Source organism: Simochromis diagramma, unplaced genomic scaffold (assembly GCF_900408965.1).
Source record: "Simochromis diagramma unplaced genomic scaffold, fSimDia1.1 OVJJ01000355.1, whole genome shotgun sequence".
Lineage (NCBI taxonomy): Eukaryota > Metazoa > Chordata > Actinopteri > Cichliformes > Cichlidae > Simochromis > Simochromis diagramma.
The window spans coordinates 2,186,000-2,205,678 of record NW_024387174.1 but is presented as its reverse complement, the minus strand read 5'-3'; the positions used below and the strand labels follow the sequence as shown (position 1 = coordinate 2,205,678).

Sequence of the window (19,679 nt, the reverse complement as noted above, 5' to 3'; positions counted from 1 at the left end):
CAGAAGGTTTCACCAAGATCGAGGAAGAAACAGGAGCCGAGCAGCTCGCAGCGTTTACTCTTCATCAGTCAGCAGAGCTCAGATCCATCATCAGCCCCACTCTGCGCTCTCCTTCACATCCACACGTCTTTTGTTTGATAGCGAAGACACATTTATGAACAACTCTCACAGCCTGTTTCCAAAAAGTGTGCCGTTATTTGTGGAGTATCAATAAATCAGAGAATAAATCCCAGACAGGAAACAGGTGCAGTGAAACCTGGCAGACGATCCCGCCTCATAAAGATGTAGCTGTTTTTAAAGCGCATTATTTTTACTACTAAAACTACGATAATATAAAACTTGAGTGAAACAGTTATTGTAGTAATTAATCAGAATTCATGATTTTCAGAGGAACATCTGCACAGAGGCAGCGTCACTCAACTTTACTGAGACAAGTCAAAGTCAAATCGAGGACTGAGTGAAGACTCGCTGCGACAGAAACGGCCTTTCTGGTTTCTTTCTCGTGCACTGAGTCATCAACGTCATCGTGTCAGCTCAGGGTTCAAAGTGAAGCTAAACACTAAGAGCTGCAGTTTCTTCAAAGGCCACTAGAGGCTCCAGCAGTGAGTCCGTCACACAGACTCCAGTGTTTCTAATGTCCAAAGGAAATAAACATGTTTACGGCCTTAAAGGACAACTTTAAGCCTGTTACTCAGTTGAGCCATTTTAAGGCCTAACAGAGAAGTTACTACTTGAACTGAAGTGTCACTGCTAGCTGTCTGCTTAGCTTCACCTCAGCTAACTGGAATCACTGAGCAGGACCAGTGGGCTGTACTGGAACTGCTGGTGTGTTAAAATTTCACCGTGATGGTCAGAACATCCGACAAGTTTCTGCTTCAGGTTTGGTGAGAAACTCTTTCACTGAGCGCTAATTAGCAGATACCTGGATGAGGTCATTGCACCTGTGCAGCTTATTCAGCCTTTAACTGTCTTTTTAAGTATCATCACTGATGGCTGCAGAAACACAAGGTGCTTTAGGCAGCTGTTGTTGTGATTTGGTGCTGTGTGTATGTAACACTGAACTGGACTGAAAGGTGGTGGTAGCTTGAAAACTGGTAGATGTGGGTGTTGGTGAGGTGACCTTTTCATGCTCGGATGAAGATTCACAGAAAGTCTGTTTTCTCGCCTCAGAGGAAGCCATACCGTTTTTTCCTAATTCACACAAAACACACGGCTGAGGGCATTTCAACATTTAAACATGGGACTCAAATGGTCGTTAGGGGAACTGCAGCTTTTGTCATCTGTGTTAGTTTATTGTATTTTACGTTGTTAAACTCTGGGATCATCTCCGGGTTTCGTAATGAGGTAATTGTGTAGCTGTAAATCACCGGGGACGTTAAGACTGAATGAGATTCTTCTGCAGCAGCTTCTGTTTCACAGCCATTTCCTTTGTGCTCTGACTTTATTGTGAAGGAGCTCTGACTTTATTTTGAAGGCGCTCTGACATGTTTCCTCGTGGCTTTGGTAAATCTGGATATACTGGATGTGCAGCTTCACACATCAGCATTCACGATGGGTTTTAGGCACAAAGTGAACGATCACAAACCGATAGTTTTGTTATGCAGTTGGGTCCATTGTGCCTGTAACGGCACAGAGAAGTGGAACATTTGGGTTTTTGAGAGGGGGGGTGAAGTCCCATCATGCATCACTGATGTTTGTACTTTACATGAATGTCACGCCGCCTCCCTCTCCTGTTTCTCGTCTCTGCTGAGGATAAATTCTCTGCTTTTAGCAAACCAAATCAATACGCCACAGCAGTCCTTGAGAAGGTTTCACTTCTCTATGAAATGAACCTCACTCTGGAGATATCAGCGTGTGTGTGTGTGTGTGTGTGTGTGTGTGTGTGTGTGTGTGTGTGTGTGTGTGTGTGTGTGTGTGTGTGTGTGTGGTTTTTATCAGAACTTTTCAGAGGATGTTGAACTTCCTGTGGCCTTTGAAAACGATCTTTTGTCTGGAGAAGAAAGGAGTGCGATGAAAGTTTCACTGATGACGCTGTTAAGGACGCTCTAATTTTCTCCGATGTTCTTTTCAAACTCTGAATCCTCGATGAGCCAGAACATTAGGAGGCGAATAACACGGCTCATCCTGATAGCATAGATGTCGAGGTCTGGATATGTTGGGCGTACGTGAATGGTGAGGGTGTTGGATGTGATGGAGATTGAAAGGTGTCGGGACTAAACCTCGTATCGTGAAGCTCTCGTTGGTGCTCCCCGTACCGAGGGCCATTTGGGAGGCAGCTGACTGTGAGCTATAGAGAATCTGCTGCTAATATCTTTGGCATCGCTCTAAAGCAGCCGGCCAAATTCCAGACTGTAGAGGCCCACTTCTAAATCTTCTGCAGCAAACCCAAACCTTTTAATGACTGCTGTGATCATCATAGTGCAGAAAATCACACAAAACTGCACAAAAAAAAGTTTTGTGATATTATTTATTTGTTTTGATTTTGCGGTGATTTACGCTCCAGTTTAATTTCTCAGGATCAGAAATAGAGGATTATTAAAAATTATGTCTTTCGTCCTGTCTTCCTTCTCTCACCCCAACCGGTCGCAGCAGATGGCCCCGCCCCTCCCTGAGCCAGAGGTTTCTTCCTGTTAAAAGGGAGTTTTTCCTTCCCACTGTCGCCACAGTGCTTGCTCATAGGGGGTCATATGATTGTTTTTCTCTGTATGTATTATTGTAAGGTCTACCTTACAATGTAAAGCGCCTTGAGGTGACTGTGATTTGGTGCCGTATAAATAAAGTTGAGTTGAATTGAATTAATACATCCTACATGTTCTGAGTCAGGTCTGAGTCATATAAACGTTAAACCATCTGATTTTTAAGGTTGTGCATCTGTTTCTTTAAAAAAAAAAAGAAGAAGAAGAAAAAAAGAAGATTTTCAGTTAAATAAAAGAAGTTGAATTTGCTGCTTACGTGCAGTACCGCCGTTGCCCACCAGGAGGCCGTGGTTTTCTGTTATGTAAAATTTTCAAATATGTTTCAGATGGCAGACACATTTGGGCCTAATTAGGGCTACTTTACTAATTTAATTTTACAAGGATTACATTATCGTTAAGTAAGGCGATGCTGAGTTTCGATGAGTAATCTGATCTGATGCAGTTTTGTCTGTGAGCAGCAGGGATGTAACCGTGTTTAGAAATGAGTCCGATATTTATTTATTTATTTAAGGTGGAGCAGCTGTGCTCCAGTGACCAGCAGAAAAGGCTGCACCTCTGAAGAGTCCTAGAGCTGCACTGCAATCAAGGCTGAACACTGAAGGATTTCTCCACTGTGTGTGTAAATATCTACAATGATTGCTGTGTTTATAAAACGACAACTAAAACAACAAAAACAGAATTATTGTTTAAGTTAAAACAAAAACAGCACAAAGAAAAAAAATTACTCATTCAGCGGCTCTGGCCCTGCTGGGTCTCTGAGTCACTCCTCATGCATAAACCAGCCAATCATCTTTCCTCGTGAGATCATCAACAAACTACACACAACCCAGTCCGAGGCACCGTAGGGCAGGCCGCTCCTTCGTAGGCTGCCTGCAGAGCGTCACACATTTGTGCCAGTTTTTACTCTTGTTTGGACAAAGTAAACTTTCAAAGGTCCGGACGTCGCTGACCTCAGCAGGCAGGCTAGCATTCATTAGCATTAGCTAACGGAAAGACATCCCAGGGTCAGCACTGACCTCCAAAACCAAACAAACATCCCTCCATGAAGCCCGGGACCTGCTGAACTCCAGAGCTACAAAGCTTAAACCTACACTACAGAGCCAGAGTCTGCAGTTCCTCTAATGTCCACTCGAGGCTGGCTTAAAGCCTGTCCCCACAGAGTCACATGTTTACAGCCACGATATCTGATTCCAGCATAACAGCTGTAGCAGGAATATTTTATTATAGATCTGACTCATGAAACTGGGTGGAGGAATTCAAGGCGTGACGTCCCTGAACTGGGTCTCATGACCGTGTTTGAGCTGGTAAAAGTGTTAAAAGCAACATCGTTGTGGCCAAAAAGATAACGTGAAGAAATGCAGTCCAGATGTGTAATAAACTGCAGGTAGGTCAGTCTTCATACAGCCTGGGTCTCATCTTAAATGAAGTAAAGGTGAAAGAAGAACACGATGGTAACATTTAGGGCTGAGGTAGCTCATCTGGGTCCTGTAGAGGGTTTAATAGGAGAAAAAAAAAGTAGTCTTTCCCAGATTTGCCTGTAAATCCAGAGAAAAGCAGTTCTAACCACCTTTCAGACGGGCTGTGTCTGCTCCGGTGTGTTGGAGTCACATATCTGTGTCTCTGCAGGGAAAGGGTTAAAAGGATGTCGAAGGACTCGGAGCAGCAGACAGAAGATGAAGTATTGACGTCCATCTCCTGGAGTCAGGGCTGCAGGGGAAGGGGGGGAGGGGGGTTAGATAACGAGCCGGAGGAGAGGCGGGGTGGCCATGACGACCGGGCCGGGCTCGAGGGATTTGGGAGGTGGATGTGCCTCCAGGCGGCGGCTGCTGCCACGCTCCGTCAGCTTCTTTAGTTCTGCTCCGATCCAAAGGAGGGAATTATGTGCATTTCAAATCCCTGTTTCTGTTGTAAAATGTATGAGGCCGAGGAACCCGAACACAACACGGCCGGGGTCGACTACAAACAGAAAAACATCAGCAGCGGAGGCAGATAACACGGCGCGGACACACAAACAGCGCCAACACACAAACAGCGCCAACACTGGTTTGTAAACGAGGCGCCTTCATCTGCATGTGTGTCTGTCTCCAGCTGGAGGTTTAAAGACTTCGGCTTGTCGTTCAGCATAATCCCAAATTGTCTGGGTATTAAACCTGCAAACAGGAAGCAGCACACACACACACACACACACACACACACGATCAGCAGTCGGCCTCCAGGCTGATGGATGTGGCTGCTGCTTGGACTTAATTAGCCACGACTGGCCTGCAGACCTACACGAGGCTGCTGAACCGGCTCATTTGCTGTGATTCTCCTGGGTTTGTCCATTATTTCTCACAGAGACGTCAAAATCGAGAAGGTGACACCTGAGATTTGAGAAATGAGATCAATAAGTGGAGGAAACTGGAGCAGCCGGACGATCGGATGGCATTAGGACAAACGATGATGCGACTCTGGGATGTTTAACGATGGTTGGCTCTGCAGCTCTGAACGTTTACTGTCAGAATTTAAACTTCATATCTCACATTTTCTGTATTTTTTTTTTTATGTCTCACGTGTTTCATTTGCTAGTTCATTTTTTCCCGTATTTACTTTTTTGAATTTTTGAATAACTTCTCTCATATTTGAGATTCTGTTTCTAATGTTATTTTTGGCTCATTGTGTTATATTCATATTTTATATTGTTCTAGTTTTTTTGACATTTTTTCTTTTCCAGTAATTTTAATCTGAGATTAATACTTTTAATCTCAGATTTAAGATTTTCTCATATTTAAAATTTTTTTTTGCACAATTTTTCTGACTTTATTTTTAAAAGATTTTGACTTGTTAAAAATCTTTGAAGCTCTCTGTGTTTGTTATTTGTATTGTTTCCTCTCATGTTTTTACTTCTCATTACTTTTACCACATTTTTGGATTTTTACTAACCTTTTTAACTTTAACCGCAGTTTATTTTTCTTTCTCTGTCACAAATTCACCCCTGAAAGTGAAATCTGATGTTTTGTTTGCTCGTCTCTGATGATGTGACGTTCACGTTCACTAATCAGCATCCTGATGATTAACTCTCAGATCAAACAGGTGAGACTCCTCAGCTGTTTGGCTCAGTGTGAGGTTCACGGTGAGGAAAACTGAAATTATTGATCAGTAACCGATCACATGTGTAAGCTTCACACGTTCAGCATCGGTGAATGTTTGTGATATTTCTTAAACAGCATCTGTTTGCGTGTGGGCCTTGGCTGAAACACGTAGGAGGATTTTCACATCAGACACCATAACATTCATTTTAAAACTCGGCTGTTGTTACCTTGAACGACTTCTTCCAAACTCGCCTGTTACTCTTTTGTTTTCTTGCTCGTTGAGTCTGAGTGTTATTTTCTCAGCTGGAGGCTCACATCGCCCGTCTCTGAGACGCTGCTGAGCTCCAGGGTTGGCTGTTACTGCGGCCAGCGGCGGCCATTTTTGGGACTCGGGGAGGTTTGCAAACAGTAATTACAGGCCATTACACGGCTCGTCAAAGCCACTCGGCAGCGCTCGTGCCGGCACCGAGGCGGGAATCTGCTGCAGGAATCTCAAAGGAAATGTGGATTATTCAAGTTCACAGCACATTTCTGAGCCGTGTAGGCCTGTTATTATCTGTGTGTGTGTGTGTGTGTGTGTGTGTCGGCTCTAGAGGTCTCGCAGATAAAAATGCCCATAAATAAGTCGCCTTGTGACATTTCATGAACTGATCATGAGTGAAAGTTTAAAGAGCCAAACTGATTCAGGATCAGCTGCGAGTTTGTCCCCGCAGCATTCAGCCTGAGAGCGCCGCTCTGATGTTTCAACAAGTTTCAACACTCAGTATCATATAGGTGTGTTTTCTACTACTAACAGGGGCGGGGCTTCTGATATTAAAAGCCTTTTGTGTGAGAGGGGAGGCAAATAACAAGAATGTTGAAGAGATGGAGGTGGAAGGGCTTGTTTCAGACGGATGAACCGAGAGGATGAAACGAGTCAGAGTCCGAGAATAAAAACATGGAGCAAGAAATGAGCCTAAAAACCATGTCGTGCATTAAATTATAAAGATTTTTATTTTGAGTTTCTTTTTAATGTAACTAAACATTCAATAAATAAAATAAAACAAACAAGCTTCCTGATGAGGATTTTATTGACTCATTATAATTTATGTAGTTTTAGGCTCCTTGTTTATTTCATTGTAAACTATCGTACCTTTTTATTGGCTATTAGGCCAAAGTTTGGTTCAGATATGTGCTGGTTACACCAGAATCCCCCAAATTAGCCGTTGCCTCACAGAAGTCCCTCCCACCTGCTAACAATCCTTCTGAGGCTTATTTTGACTGTGCACCATGCAAAGCTGGGGGCTTATTATTATTATTATTGTTTTATCCTTTGAAGTCATACAGTAGCACCTCTTGGAGTTCTAACTCCATGAGCCAGTTTACCAGGTTTGGATTAGCCTAGCACCGAACTGAAAGGATCTTTATTAAAAACAGTTTGTAGTCTAAGACGAGACCGACTGTTGTCCATCCCTGTGAAACTGAGCCATAGTGTTTACATGTTCATCCATGTAAACACTGTCAGGATAGGTTGATCCCGGATTATTCCGTTTATCTTGGATCTACCGATAGTATCAGGCTGGTTTACTGGGATACAGCAGGGTTTTCATGGTTAGGTTACACCACCAATTCAGCTTGATTTATTTAGCACCAATCCACAGTAACCGATTCAACCGAGCGCGTTAGATTGAAGAGGAAAAATCACAGCGAAGAAGCCAGCGATTCCCCGGGAGAGAGCTTTTTTCCACCTGAACCGTCTCTGTGAGTCAGAGTACAGTCAGACTCCTGTAATTGTGAGCAGCTCCTCAGGCAGGTGAAGATGAGAAGTGACTTCTGCTTTGTGCATTAATGATGATACCACCCACCAGTTTTCTTCCCTCTGAGGAGAGCAGATTTCTCAGCTCTGCGAGTCCATCTGTTATTTCCCCGGTGTAAACACTCACCTGTAGTCCAGGTGTCTGCTCGGGCTGATAAACAATCATCTCTGTCGTGTCCGTATTTTTCCTGCAGCTCAGCTCGCCGTCTGCTGTCATTGTTCATAAACTCATAAACTTGTCTGGACTGAGCGTGTGATCAGAGCCGGGATGTCGGGATTTAGCAGCAGCACTCGTGGAGGTGCCGCAGGTGTGACTCACCTTATTGATCCGCCTGCCTGTTGTCTGTCTCCGTATTTAACGCGCTGCCTTTGTTTGTGTCTCTGCCGTTAGATCTGTCAGAGAAGAAGAGCGACCTGAGGGTCTGTGATGACTCCACCTGCCGATTCGGGGGCACCTGCAGAGAGGACGGCGCTCAGCTCAAGTGTGTCTGCCAGTTCCAGGTAGATGACATCATTTATTTATTTTTTTTGTCATCAATGACATGTTTAAGTTAGAGTTGTGTTCCATTAGTTCATGTTAACAAGGTTCCAGAAACATTCGCTGATGTTATCTATAAAGTGTGTTACTGTATTTTCCGCACTATAAGGTGCACTTTAAATCCTTTCATTTTCTCAAACATCGACCGTGCGCCTTATGTATGAATTCTGACGTGCTTACTGACCTCAAACCCATTTTATGTGGTACACGGCGCTCAAAAATCTGTTAAAAAATGTTTTTGTACGACTTTGGTAAGCTACGAAGCCGCACCGCCTGATGGATTGTCGGAGCATTACAGCTATCGTAGTCAGGAGCCTCGCGGAGTAATCTGGGTCCTAAACTCCGTCCCCTTCAGGTCCCAAAAACAAACGAACACTGCGACATCACTGAGAGTTAAAAACTGTCTAAATTCTTTCATCTTTAATAAAATGATCAGCGTTGTAATAAGGTGCAACAATTAAGTTTAACATCCAGGCATCCATGAAAACAGAATTTATTACGTTTAATGGAGTTTGAAGTTAGCATGGAGTTAGCTCGCTAGTTTCCACCTAAACATGATATAGCATGTTCTGACTGAGAGATTTCTGAAAAAATTAAAATGTGAAGACATGAAACTAAACAGCAGTGACTTTTGTAGGGTTACTGAAGTTGGACTAGCTGGTATATAATGATGTGCTACGTGGTCGCTAGCGACACAGCTATGTTAGCATAAACAGTGAAGCTGGAGTATGAACGCTAACTTTTTTCCACTCCATAAAAGTTAACGTGAGGGTTCCCGATGGTTAGGGACAAATGCAATCGCATGGCAGGATGCTGTAAACGGACCAAACTTCAGTCAGGAGAACAACTGAGATAATCCATCCACAGTACGAGGTTAGTCATTAATATACTGCAACAACATGGGAAAGTTTGACTTATCTGACTGTTTTGTTTTGCTTAATGTGCCTTATGGTCCAAAAATACGGTATTCTAGTAAATATTTGGAAAGCTGTGTGCAAAAGTCTTGCCACCCCGCATGTCTTTATAGGTTGCCATGAAAACAGGAAGTGTTTGCAGCAGTTTACTGAAACATGCGAACATGCACAGAAATACAGCTTATGAGGCAAAAATCAGAGTTTGTGCAATTCTAACAAGCCTGAACGTTGATGTTTGGTGTGACCACCTTTATTCCTTAACACAGGCTGAACATTTCTTGTCATTTAATTAGTCTAACAGTAGGTGGATGGGATGAATGTCCAGATGCACGTCTCAGCTCCTGTGTCAGGGTTTTGTAAAATAAAGACCCTATGCAGTATAATACAGAGAGACCACAACGATCATATGACCCCCTATGAGCAAGCGCTTTGGGGACAACGGGGAGGAAAAACCCCCTTTTAATCCTCCACCAAATCCAGGCTCAGGGAGGGGCGGCTATTAGTTGGGGGTGAGGGGTGTAAACACTGTGTGACAGGAATGCACACTCCATGCTTTAGTAACACTTATGCGTCTATATTTTGCACCCCATTTATGAAATAAATTCGCTAACAAAGCTAGGTAGCATTAGCTGATAATTCCACCCTCTTGTCCACACGCCGGTCACTTCTAGCTCTGAAAAAGCTAACATGGTGGTAGCCAGAATGCTAACTTTGATCAGTGCACAAGGAAGCACTATCTCTCATTGGCAGCTCAGGCGCCCTACCTCTGAAAATGAGACAGGCATGTCATGTTCACCTCCCTCTTTAATATGAAAATGGAGCAGTCACAGCAGCAGTGTGTGAATAATAAAATCCTGCGAGCAGCCGGCCTGTCTGCGGTCTCTTCTCAGTTAATTCTTGTTAGTTTTAGGAGCTAAAATGAGGAAAAACACCGTGAAGTTCTTTCTGACACATAAAGAAGCATGACCTGCCTGCAGCGTGTTCCTCTGATATGAAACAAAATATAATTACTCTCCCGTCAGCCTGTTGTATTCGCTGCATATTTAGTCGAACGGCTGCAAAATAAAAGCAGTGGCAGCGTGAAGGGCAGCTCCTGGAAGCAGAATTCACCACACAGCCGCAGCTTCACCGCAATAACAAGACACACGGCGGCTGTTTGAAGCTGGCCGTCACGCTCCGTGAGCTGAAAGCAGAACCCACATTCATGTGCACACAAAGAGGACAGAGCGAAGCGAGCGCAGCCGTTCGACGTGATCAGAGGAGTTTCACAGCTGTCCGAGCGAGACGGCGGCTCTGAGGAGTCTTCAGCTGCACACAGAAGCAGCGACAGCCTGAATTATAACTCTGATTGTAACAGGAGGAAGAGCCTGAAAGCCTTCCAGTCCACACTGACTGCATGATGAAAAGCCCGGCCCTTTGTAAACCCACCGCCCACCCTGACCACCTGCAAAGTATGATGCAGTTCATGCCCTGAAGCGCGCAATACAGTCAAGTACAACTTGCAGAATGAGACTCGTGTAAGTCCACACCGCAGCCCCGACATCACCCAGAAAGCTTCTTCAGGACCTGAAGTTATTTGATCAGTGTGATGCTGTGTGAGACCACCAGTGCCGTTTCTCCATCTCACCGCCATTCGTCATGTTCACAAGTGTTAAAATATGATTATATTATAAAACTAGGAGATGAGCCTGGTGTGCAAACACAGGTACAATAAGATCCTGCATGTGCTGTAGCAGCAACTGATCCCACACGACGTTCCGATCCTTTAAAGTTTATCCAAAACGCACTTTTTGAAGTTTTTCTCTGGCGAATGATGAGAAAAAAAGATCAAACATCCGAGTACCGAAGCTTGTTTCTGTTCCCGCACATCACAGACATGTATCCATGATAGTGACGCACAAAGTAGAGGTATAAATAAGGCTGAAAAGAGATTTGATTTTGTCTTCAGATCAGGACACAGATGGAGTCGCAGTAACATTTATTTGGTGTCTTTCAGCCCTGAGAACTTCACGTGGAAATCTCCTGCATGGCTGAAGTTCCAAGGGCTCAAAACAACACAGTTAAACAAGTTATGGTACAAGCAGGGTGATTTTTCATGGAATCACCCTTTAATTTGTTGTAAATAGTTATCATCATGTCAAGCCTTCCTTTGTATTTGTATTTGTATCTTTATAAATGCAGTCATTTAAAAGGTGACTGCCCCCTAGTGTCCAAATGTGTATCGCGGCAAAACAAAAGAAGAATAAAGAGCCGTTACAGGTAGTTCAAACATGCAGAAGTCTACTACTTCCTGCTGCAGCTTTGGATCTACATTTAATATTAAACAGTGCAAGCTTATTAATAAACAAACACTAAAATCGCTAATTAGCAGAAGCAAAGCCTTTCTAGCTGCTCCGCAAACCTCACACAGCTAAATCGTTCTGTTTTCATTTTTCTGCCACTAGACTTGCTAACAAGATGAACAGTAATTGTAATTGGAAGGCTTTGAAAGGTCAAGCACGCTGGATCCTTTTGATAACGACCTGACTGTCATCTGTTTCCCATCTTCTGTTCTGTCTCCACAAAAGGCCTCAAGGACACCCTGTAGGTTGCTTGTTGATGGTGCAAAAAAACATCACACTGTGTTCTCGTGTCTGCAGGGAAGAGCAGATGTAATGTAGGGGAAGAGGCGCTTCTGGGGGTTTTATAATGGGATCAAACAGCGGGGATCGAGGCCCAGTTGATTCAGATTTCTATATCTGAAAATTTATATGAAAACAAAGCACCGAAGCAAACCATGTGAAAAGTGGTTCAAGCTTCAGTGAGTTTTATTTGTGGGCAGGCGGAGGTGCCCGTCTCTGTGTTCAGTTCTCTACGTCTGCATCTTCACAAAGAATATTCATGGACGAGAACTTCCCCAAAGTCAACTGGGAGCATGAGCCAGATGTTTGCAAAGTGAGTTTTATTTGGAGGCAAGTCATTTCCTGTCATACATATCCTCTTCCAGCAGTGGATGTTCATATTAAACTTCCTCGTGTGCCTAAAGCTCAGGCTGCAGACTGATCGAAACACTTTTGTGTCTACTTTTGGATCTTGGTGATGTCATAGATTGGAAACCCCACCCACCTGCTCTTCAAACCTTCTGTTTGTGACAGTCAGCCAGTCAGTACAAAGCTGGCCTAAAGGGGAGGGGCTTGTTTCAGACAGAGGGGAAACTGAGGCTCTGCACCGAGGACCAGTGTGAGATAAAGAAGGATTATTTTTAGCTGTTAGTCATGCAAAGCTACTCTAAAAGAGTAAAAATATGGAGCTGGAGATGAGCAGAACTGGCACTATTTAAATTTTCCCTTTTCAAATATAGTTTCTGACAATGGCTGTGCTTCACCTCGCAGCATTATCGGCTCTGTGAAAGTAAAAAGTGTCTGAGAGCTGAAGTGGCCCTTTAATGCAGATAAATAAATCTAACTCTGCACTGCGAGTCAGCAGTTTTCAGCGGATTTATCTCCCGTGGAGCCTTGAAATAGCTCGAAACCATTAAAACTTTATGGTTTCTGTGCAGGTTTGTGTATGTGTGAATGTAAATCAGTCCAAGACACACATTTTTACGTGTGTTACGCTTTAGTGAGATGACAGAGATCCTCATTAAAGCTATTTCACTGTCTGATAGGAGCTGCTCCACCTGCCTGCCTGCAGGCAGGGCCATGCAGTCAAAAAAATCAAACATCCACCTCCAATGAAACTCATCACACCTGCCTTCATTTAAAGGACTAATCTGTTCTATTTTCACCGAAATAAGCCTCCTGTTCTCCTCTAACCAGCAGGGATCCGGCTAATTCCCGATCATTAAAACTTCTGAGTTTGCTTCTCTGAACAGAAAAAGAGCTTCAGTCACTAAAACTGAACAAAGAAAGCCAAACATGCTGATGAGTGCTGATAATGAGCTCTAGCTGAAAGTCTGATGGAAAGAAAAAAACACGTTACAACAAATTTACTTCAGCAGAACAAAACCACAAAATGCTGACGGAGCAAACCAGGAAGAGTCCTGACAGGACAGAAAAATGTTCTCCTCTCAGCTGGAGGTTGGATGCTGCTCATCGGTTGTTTTGTCTTTCATGGATTTCAGCTGCCGACTCCATTGGACTCTCTTCCTGTTGTTCCTGTTCCTCTCTTCCTCTTCCTGGACTGCTTCTGCAGTGTGTTGGAGGTCACGGAGGTCAAACCTGCAGGGGATTCCTGCTAAATGATTGATGTGTGAGAGTTAATAGAATATGGATTGCTGAACACTGATATGTGTCCTTGGCAGCTGTAGCTTATAGTTGACAGTGTGAGCAGAGCGGGTTTATATAACCTCCATGGAGAGCGAATGAAACTCTGTAAGTGCCTGACAGCTTGCATCATATTTGACCCATATTGATCACACATGTACAGCACAGGCTTGATAACGCCATCTTTCTCCTCTCTACCCTTAAACGTGCACTGCATGGACTCATTTCAAGTCGTGAACTCATTTCTGTGCAAACATCCAAAGGAGGTGATGCTCAGGCTCAGGACCTTCAAAGAAAACATGCTGAGAGCCGCTCAGTTAAGAAGAAAACTAGAACCACATTGCAACAGTGTTGCAGAAAAATATAGCGAATTACATTTGATAACATAGTAACGTTTCTCTGACTCTGATGTAACACAAATAAATAAAATACTCTGTATCTGAAGGGTTTTATTCAGGACTGTGTGTGTTTCTGTGAAAAACTGCTTGTAGGATCTCATTTAGCTGCTGTAACTCGAGGTGATCATTTCGTGACAGTTTCTCATCGTCATACAAGAATTCTGGCCCAGACTTGTTCACAGCGTTGCTTTTTGAGGTTCTTTCATGCACATCTCTCTTTAAGTCCCACCACAGCATCTCAGTCGGGAGGTCAGAGGTCTGAACATTGACTGGGCCTCTGCAGAACTTGGGTCCTTTTCTGTTTCAGCCCTCGCGTTGTAGATTTGTTGCTGTGCTTTGGATCATTTCATGGTGCATGACCCAGTTTGGTCCAAGCTTTAGCTGTAGGACAGATGGCCTCACATTTGAGTCAAGAATCTTTCGATATGCAGAGGAGTTCAAGGTCAACTGTACGGTGCCCGAATCATCACTTCTCCACCTCCGTGCTTTGTAACGTGCTGTCACAAAACTCTCGGGGTTTTGCAGTTTCTCTGAGCATTGGACGGTGTGAGATTGGGGTGAATTCTCTGGGAAAATTGTGGAATTGTGTTAACACACCTGAATGTTCCACACCAGCAAACTTCCACAGCTTCCGCTCTTATAATGTGCTCACACACGTGTTCACAGGACTGCACAGACTCCTATGAAACTCATGTGTTAAGTGTTTTTATTGTATTTCTGTTCTAAACTTTGTGACTTACAATCTGAGAAATGTCGTCCATATGACAACGAGTAAAATCTAAAGCTAACATTCAAACTGATAAACGCTGATAAAAATTAAAGCATCTAAACATGTTTTAACAATAAAAGCTTGACTCAAACGAGCAAAATAAAACCAAAATGTAAAACTAGACCTTATTGATCATCATTATTATTGTAACCAACAATAATTCCTGTAATGTATATAGCTGATGTAATTAATAGTTTTGCATAGTTGTGCTAGAGTCAATCTACATGTTTTGGACTCCTCCCCCTCCCCCTGAGTGAAGCGACCCCCTCTCTCTATGGTTCGTCTCCGTCGTCACACTGAAGCTTAATTAACATCTGATTGTGTTTGATTTCCAGTGTCACAAAAACTACGTCCCTGTGTGCGGCTCAAACGGAGACACCTACCAGAACGAGTGCTACAGGCGACAGGCGTCCTGCAAGCAGCAGAGACTCATCTCCCGGGTGTCCGACGGGCCCTGCTCCACCGGTGAGTGTGTGCCAGGAAGTACACAGTGTTGACGCAATGGAAACTGGAATTAACGCTGTCCGGGTGACTGACCGATTGAGAGTGAGGGTTCGTCAGAAAAGTGAATTATAACGGCTCATTTACTGATATCGAGCTGCGAGGACATCAGTCAGGCTATGAGGGCTTCCGCCGTTTAAGGCGTCGTCTGAGGGAATCATTCAGCTGCCGCCTCATATTAAGAGTCGTGGCGTCTTCATTTGAACATCGCCTTCATTTGTCTTCATTCTGTTCCATCACTCATGATGTAATGGCTTTTTTAAAACAGCACAGAGGGAATTACGAAGAGAAACTGTCGAGAAACAACCTCATATACAACCTCATGATATACACACCGTCTTAAAGCATCCAACTTTTAAATATATATATACTCAGCGCCTGATATAATCAATCAATGCTGCGAGTGATGCAGGTGAGTGCAAAAAGCAGTTCAAGTAACACGTCTTCTGCTGCTCTGACACTAAAACCTAATTTCACATTTCAGTTTGCACAGATTCTTTTTCAAGATAGAATATGAGAAATTTGCTAAGTTTCCATTTGTTGTGGGCCTGTTCTATTCTTGGACTCTACTAAAGGAGCTTTGTGTGATTTACAGTTCACAATAATCCTTATTTATCTTATCTTGGGCCTTAATGCTGTCCACCGGTAGATGCTCTCTGTTTTAGCTCCTCCCACTCCCATTATGCTAACAATCTTCTGATTGGCTGCCTCGCTCAAAAGATTTTAAACAGCAGGAGGGGCTTCTGTGCCTGTAATGACCATATTAGGGATATCCCCTCTCTGTGACATCATATAAATCCAAGAGTAGAAAAAAGCTGCAGCAGTGAAGCTGAGAGGAGCCGACATAATGAAGGTAGAGAGTTTAAACATTTGGACACCAAAGCAACGGGCAGTCAGGGTGGAGTGGGTGGAGGCAGGTGTCAGCGGTGATTTGTGATAGAAGCACAGCAGCAGAGTGGACGGGAAGGTTTAAAGCTGGTAGTTGTGATTCTGCTGTGATGTGTGATTTGGAGACAGTAGCACTGACAAAGACAGGCGGCCGAGCTAAGAGTAAGACTTTCACTGGGAGTGAGCAGGAAGGACTGGATTCACTCAAGAGACAGAGGTGGAGATGGTGTGGATGTGTGCAGAGGAGGAAAGGTGGATATATTAGACGAAAGATGATGAAGATGGAGCTGCCAGGCTGGAGGAAAAGAGGAAGATCTAAGCAGCTGAAAGAAGAAGAAGCAGAAAACTGCCCAATTTTAGATTTCAGAGCAGTTTGAAACTAAATTTTGAGGCTTAAATAGAGAGAGATGTCGCTGCAGTCACGTACTCGTGACATCCTCTCCAACAGAATATTTTCATTCAAGTTTGCAGATGTTTGTAGAAAAACTACTTTTAAGCTGTAATTAGTCTGCTGTGACCGTCATTACGAGAGGAAGTTTTAAAAAAGCCGACATTTTCTAACACAAAGGGATTTTTTAAAAAGTATCGAATAACTTTCAAATTTTTTATAGACCTTTTTATTAGATACAAGCTAAAACCATTAAAGGTACATTTTACTGCTTTTTACGAGAGACAAAGACACTGGTAGTGCCGCTTTGTTTATTTAGAATATTTTTGACAGCCACAGTTAGCAGCAGATAATTATACGTTTTTTTTTTAATATATACACACAATTCTCGTTTCCCGACCGGAGCGTCAGTATCCAGTAAAGGTCCTAAGCTGCCCCCCCCTCATGCTAACCAAGCCTACCTCAGACACGTGCGCTGCCCAGATTAACAAGGACCGCATCAGGTGTTGAGCAACCAGGACACCCTGATGAGAGCTGGGCTACTGGAACTAGACGGTGGGTGAAAACAGGGCACTGTTGGAATGCTACTACACGAGTAACCCCAGCGGAAAAATCACCTTTGTTGCTGAAAGATTTGATAGATCACATTTGAGCCTCTGCTGAGTGTAACTGCTCGGTCTCTGACCCTGGACTTTCATAACCCTCCGGGTTTGGGAGGATTTTACTGACTCGTTCAGCGACTCGTAATTAAAATTGATCTGCGGCTGATTAACTGGCTCGTTCTCTGAAATCAATGTGACTGATGACGTTGTGCAGAGTTCAGAGGAAAAGCCGAGGACGAGCTCTCAGCGTTTGATGTTCAGTCAATTAAAAACATAATGACAGTGAACTCGGAAGGCACGAAAACGCGGCAGCAAGGCCGACTGCTGGAGCGTAATTAAAAGTATAAGTGAGGCACTTATTCACATTATAAAAGCCAGAGTTTGAAATATGATGAGTTCTATGTTTGTGCAGAGAAACACCTGAAATACTTCATATTATACAGTTTCTAGTTAAAAGCTTGTCTTTTCTAACAGCTCAGGTCTGCTGTGTTATCTTATTTTCAGGGAAATGAAACGTCTCTTCATATTGTTGACATTGAAAGGATCTATATGTGTGGTTAAAATCAGTTCATGCTGAATAAATCAAATAAAATAGCTGCAGCCGTGATGACCTTTGACGAGCTCTGTAAACCTCAGGGATGTGTTGGAGTCCGACTCACCGTCACATCCATTGATCAGTTATTAAAGTGGACCTCCTGCATCAGAACCAACACCCACACAGACGAACAGCAACAACACAACCTGGAACAGAAGATTGAATCTTGATTTTCAACGCCCAACCCGCATGTTCAAAACAAAGGGCAGCCGGTTTAATCGCTCACAGCGAGCGGGGAGAATGCAGGCGGTGAGAGCTTCTGACGTTATATCGATTTAAATCAACAGAGCCTCCGCTTTCTTTGTTTTTCTGACCGTTGGGTCGTTAAGATGCTGATATCACTTATAGTCTTCAAAGTTATTTCCGAGCACATCACAACAGTAACTACTGGAGAATAGTTCAGTCTGGACTATTGTTCCTGTTCTCGCATCGTTTTTAGGAATGTCTGAAGTTCAGTGCAAATAATCTTCCTGAGTCATGAAATAAAATCTTTCCAGTTGTTCGTCGTGTCTTTGATCTGAGCTCTGGTCGCCCCTTATTTGTGTCTTAGCCATTTAAAAACTGAGGTTGGTTATTTGTTTGTTGAATTTCTCTTGTTCTCTGATGACGTATCGACTGACTTTCTAGTCCGAGGGTTTCCTGCTATGCCCGAGCCTCTCGTCTTTTTAATGTGCTGCAGTTCTGGTTCTTATTTTTGAGAAATGAAACAAGCCTCCAAAAACTGTAGTCCTCGCTCTCCTCTGCCTTTTTATTGGCGTTATTCATGTGCAGCACATCTTTAACTGCTTAAAACCTCACAGTGAAACTGCAGCCCAGGGGCGCCGCCACTCCAGATATTTTAACCCTTCATTAAAGAGTCACTCTTGGTCCAAATAAGACTTCAGTGTGGACGTCCAGCTCAGCGCCGGGTGTTTTTATTGAGTAATCGTCTGAGATGTTCTCTTGGCTGAAGTTTGCCCCTCACACATTTAACCCTCATCCTCCATCGTCCCTATGCTAACGTCTTTATTTTAATATTAAATTAGATTAGCTACAGCTCCAAACACTGCTGCTGTTTAGTATTCACTTATTCCCACGCTTGTGATAATGCCGTGCAGTTTAGTTTTTTAGAATTACTTCAATCAGAACACAGTTTATCATCTTTAGAAGGAAACTAGCGAGCTAACTTCCTGCTAACGTCTAACTGCTCTAAACCTCGGTGGTCCTTGTTTTCGGTCTGATTTCTGTGTTCGTGGTCGTCTAGTAAGTCAATTATATTAATTTCTGTTTACAAACCTGAAAACCTCTCAGCTTTGCATCATTTAAAAAAAGAAGATGCCCGAAGTTTAGCCGTAGCATCTGATTTAGCGTGGGTCATTTAATGGTCGCTCCATGTTGGGCTCTGTTCTGACAGACACTTTGGTTCTGTTATATATTTTGTGGCATCTTGTCCCCTCCCAGGCCTGTTTTACTCTGAAAGCCTGTGTAGATCATTGAAACCACTGATTATGTTTAAGAAGTCAGATTACAGCACAAGGCCGACAGTATCCTGATTACTTACGAAGATCCTGACCACTTAAAGCTTAAGATCTAACAGATGGAGTTTTACTGCATCAGGACAATTAATACCACATTAGCACGTCACACCACAGCCATCCTGAAGCCATGATCATTACTGTGCTGCTGTAACCTTTAGTCAGCCTTTCCTCCAGATGCTGAACCCACTGCTCCCATTAGTGAGCTGCTGCTGGTGCTAACAGTTGGTGATCTGGCTTTCCAACGCCTCACTGGAAAAACCATTGCTTTGAGGTTCTGGCTATGTGAGCAGATGTACTCTTATACTTGAATGTGCAAAAATATTTGACTTTAATTACATAATTAAAAGTAGCAAACCATAAAAACAGGATGAGACTGTATTTACACAAACCTTTGGCCATATGCTGCGTATCTACAGAGCCGTGTGTGAGGAATGAATCAGGTTTCATTTCCCAAAGGCTGCTGGTCTTCCACAGCTGGATGCTCACCAGCCATCCATCAGAGCCACGCTAAAGCACTAACAGGTTAGCATTTTCCCCATCAAACACCCCGCAGATTCCCTGGACTCGGATGTCTCTGCAGGCCAGACAGATTTTATGTCTCCTCTCCTGAGAAATGAGTTGTGGAAACTTATAGCAACGCCACAGCGGCTACGTTGGTGGTGGCGGTCAACTCCATCTGCAGGGGCAGTGGCCTGATTTCCCAGGAGGCATCGGCTGGTGCTCTGCTCTTATTACCCACTACACCGGAGAGCTTGTGCCCTCC

The 19,679-nt window shown here is 43.6% G+C and overlaps 1 protein-coding gene across 2 annotated transcripts in view; it reads left to right on the top strand.

The window, feature by feature from the left end:
* The window catches only part of tmeff1a (transmembrane protein with EGF-like and two follistatin-like domains 1a), a 104,477-nt gene that overhangs the window by 39,986 nt on the left and 44,812 nt on the right, over positions 1-19,679 (top strand). The window contains exons 1-3 of one of the 2 annotated variants that reach the window (XM_040049418.1): positions 5,654-7,870; positions 7,954-8,063; positions 14,761-14,890. In XM_040049418.1, coding sequence (XP_039905352.1) covers positions 7,831-7,870; positions 7,954-8,063; positions 14,761-14,890 — 280 coding nt within the window. In that variant the 5' untranslated portion in view covers positions 5,654-7,830. Of the gene's footprint in view, positions 1-5,653; positions 7,871-7,953; positions 8,064-14,760; positions 14,891-19,679 lie in introns of those variants that run through there. The other variant, XM_040049417.1, reaches the window with a different exon arrangement.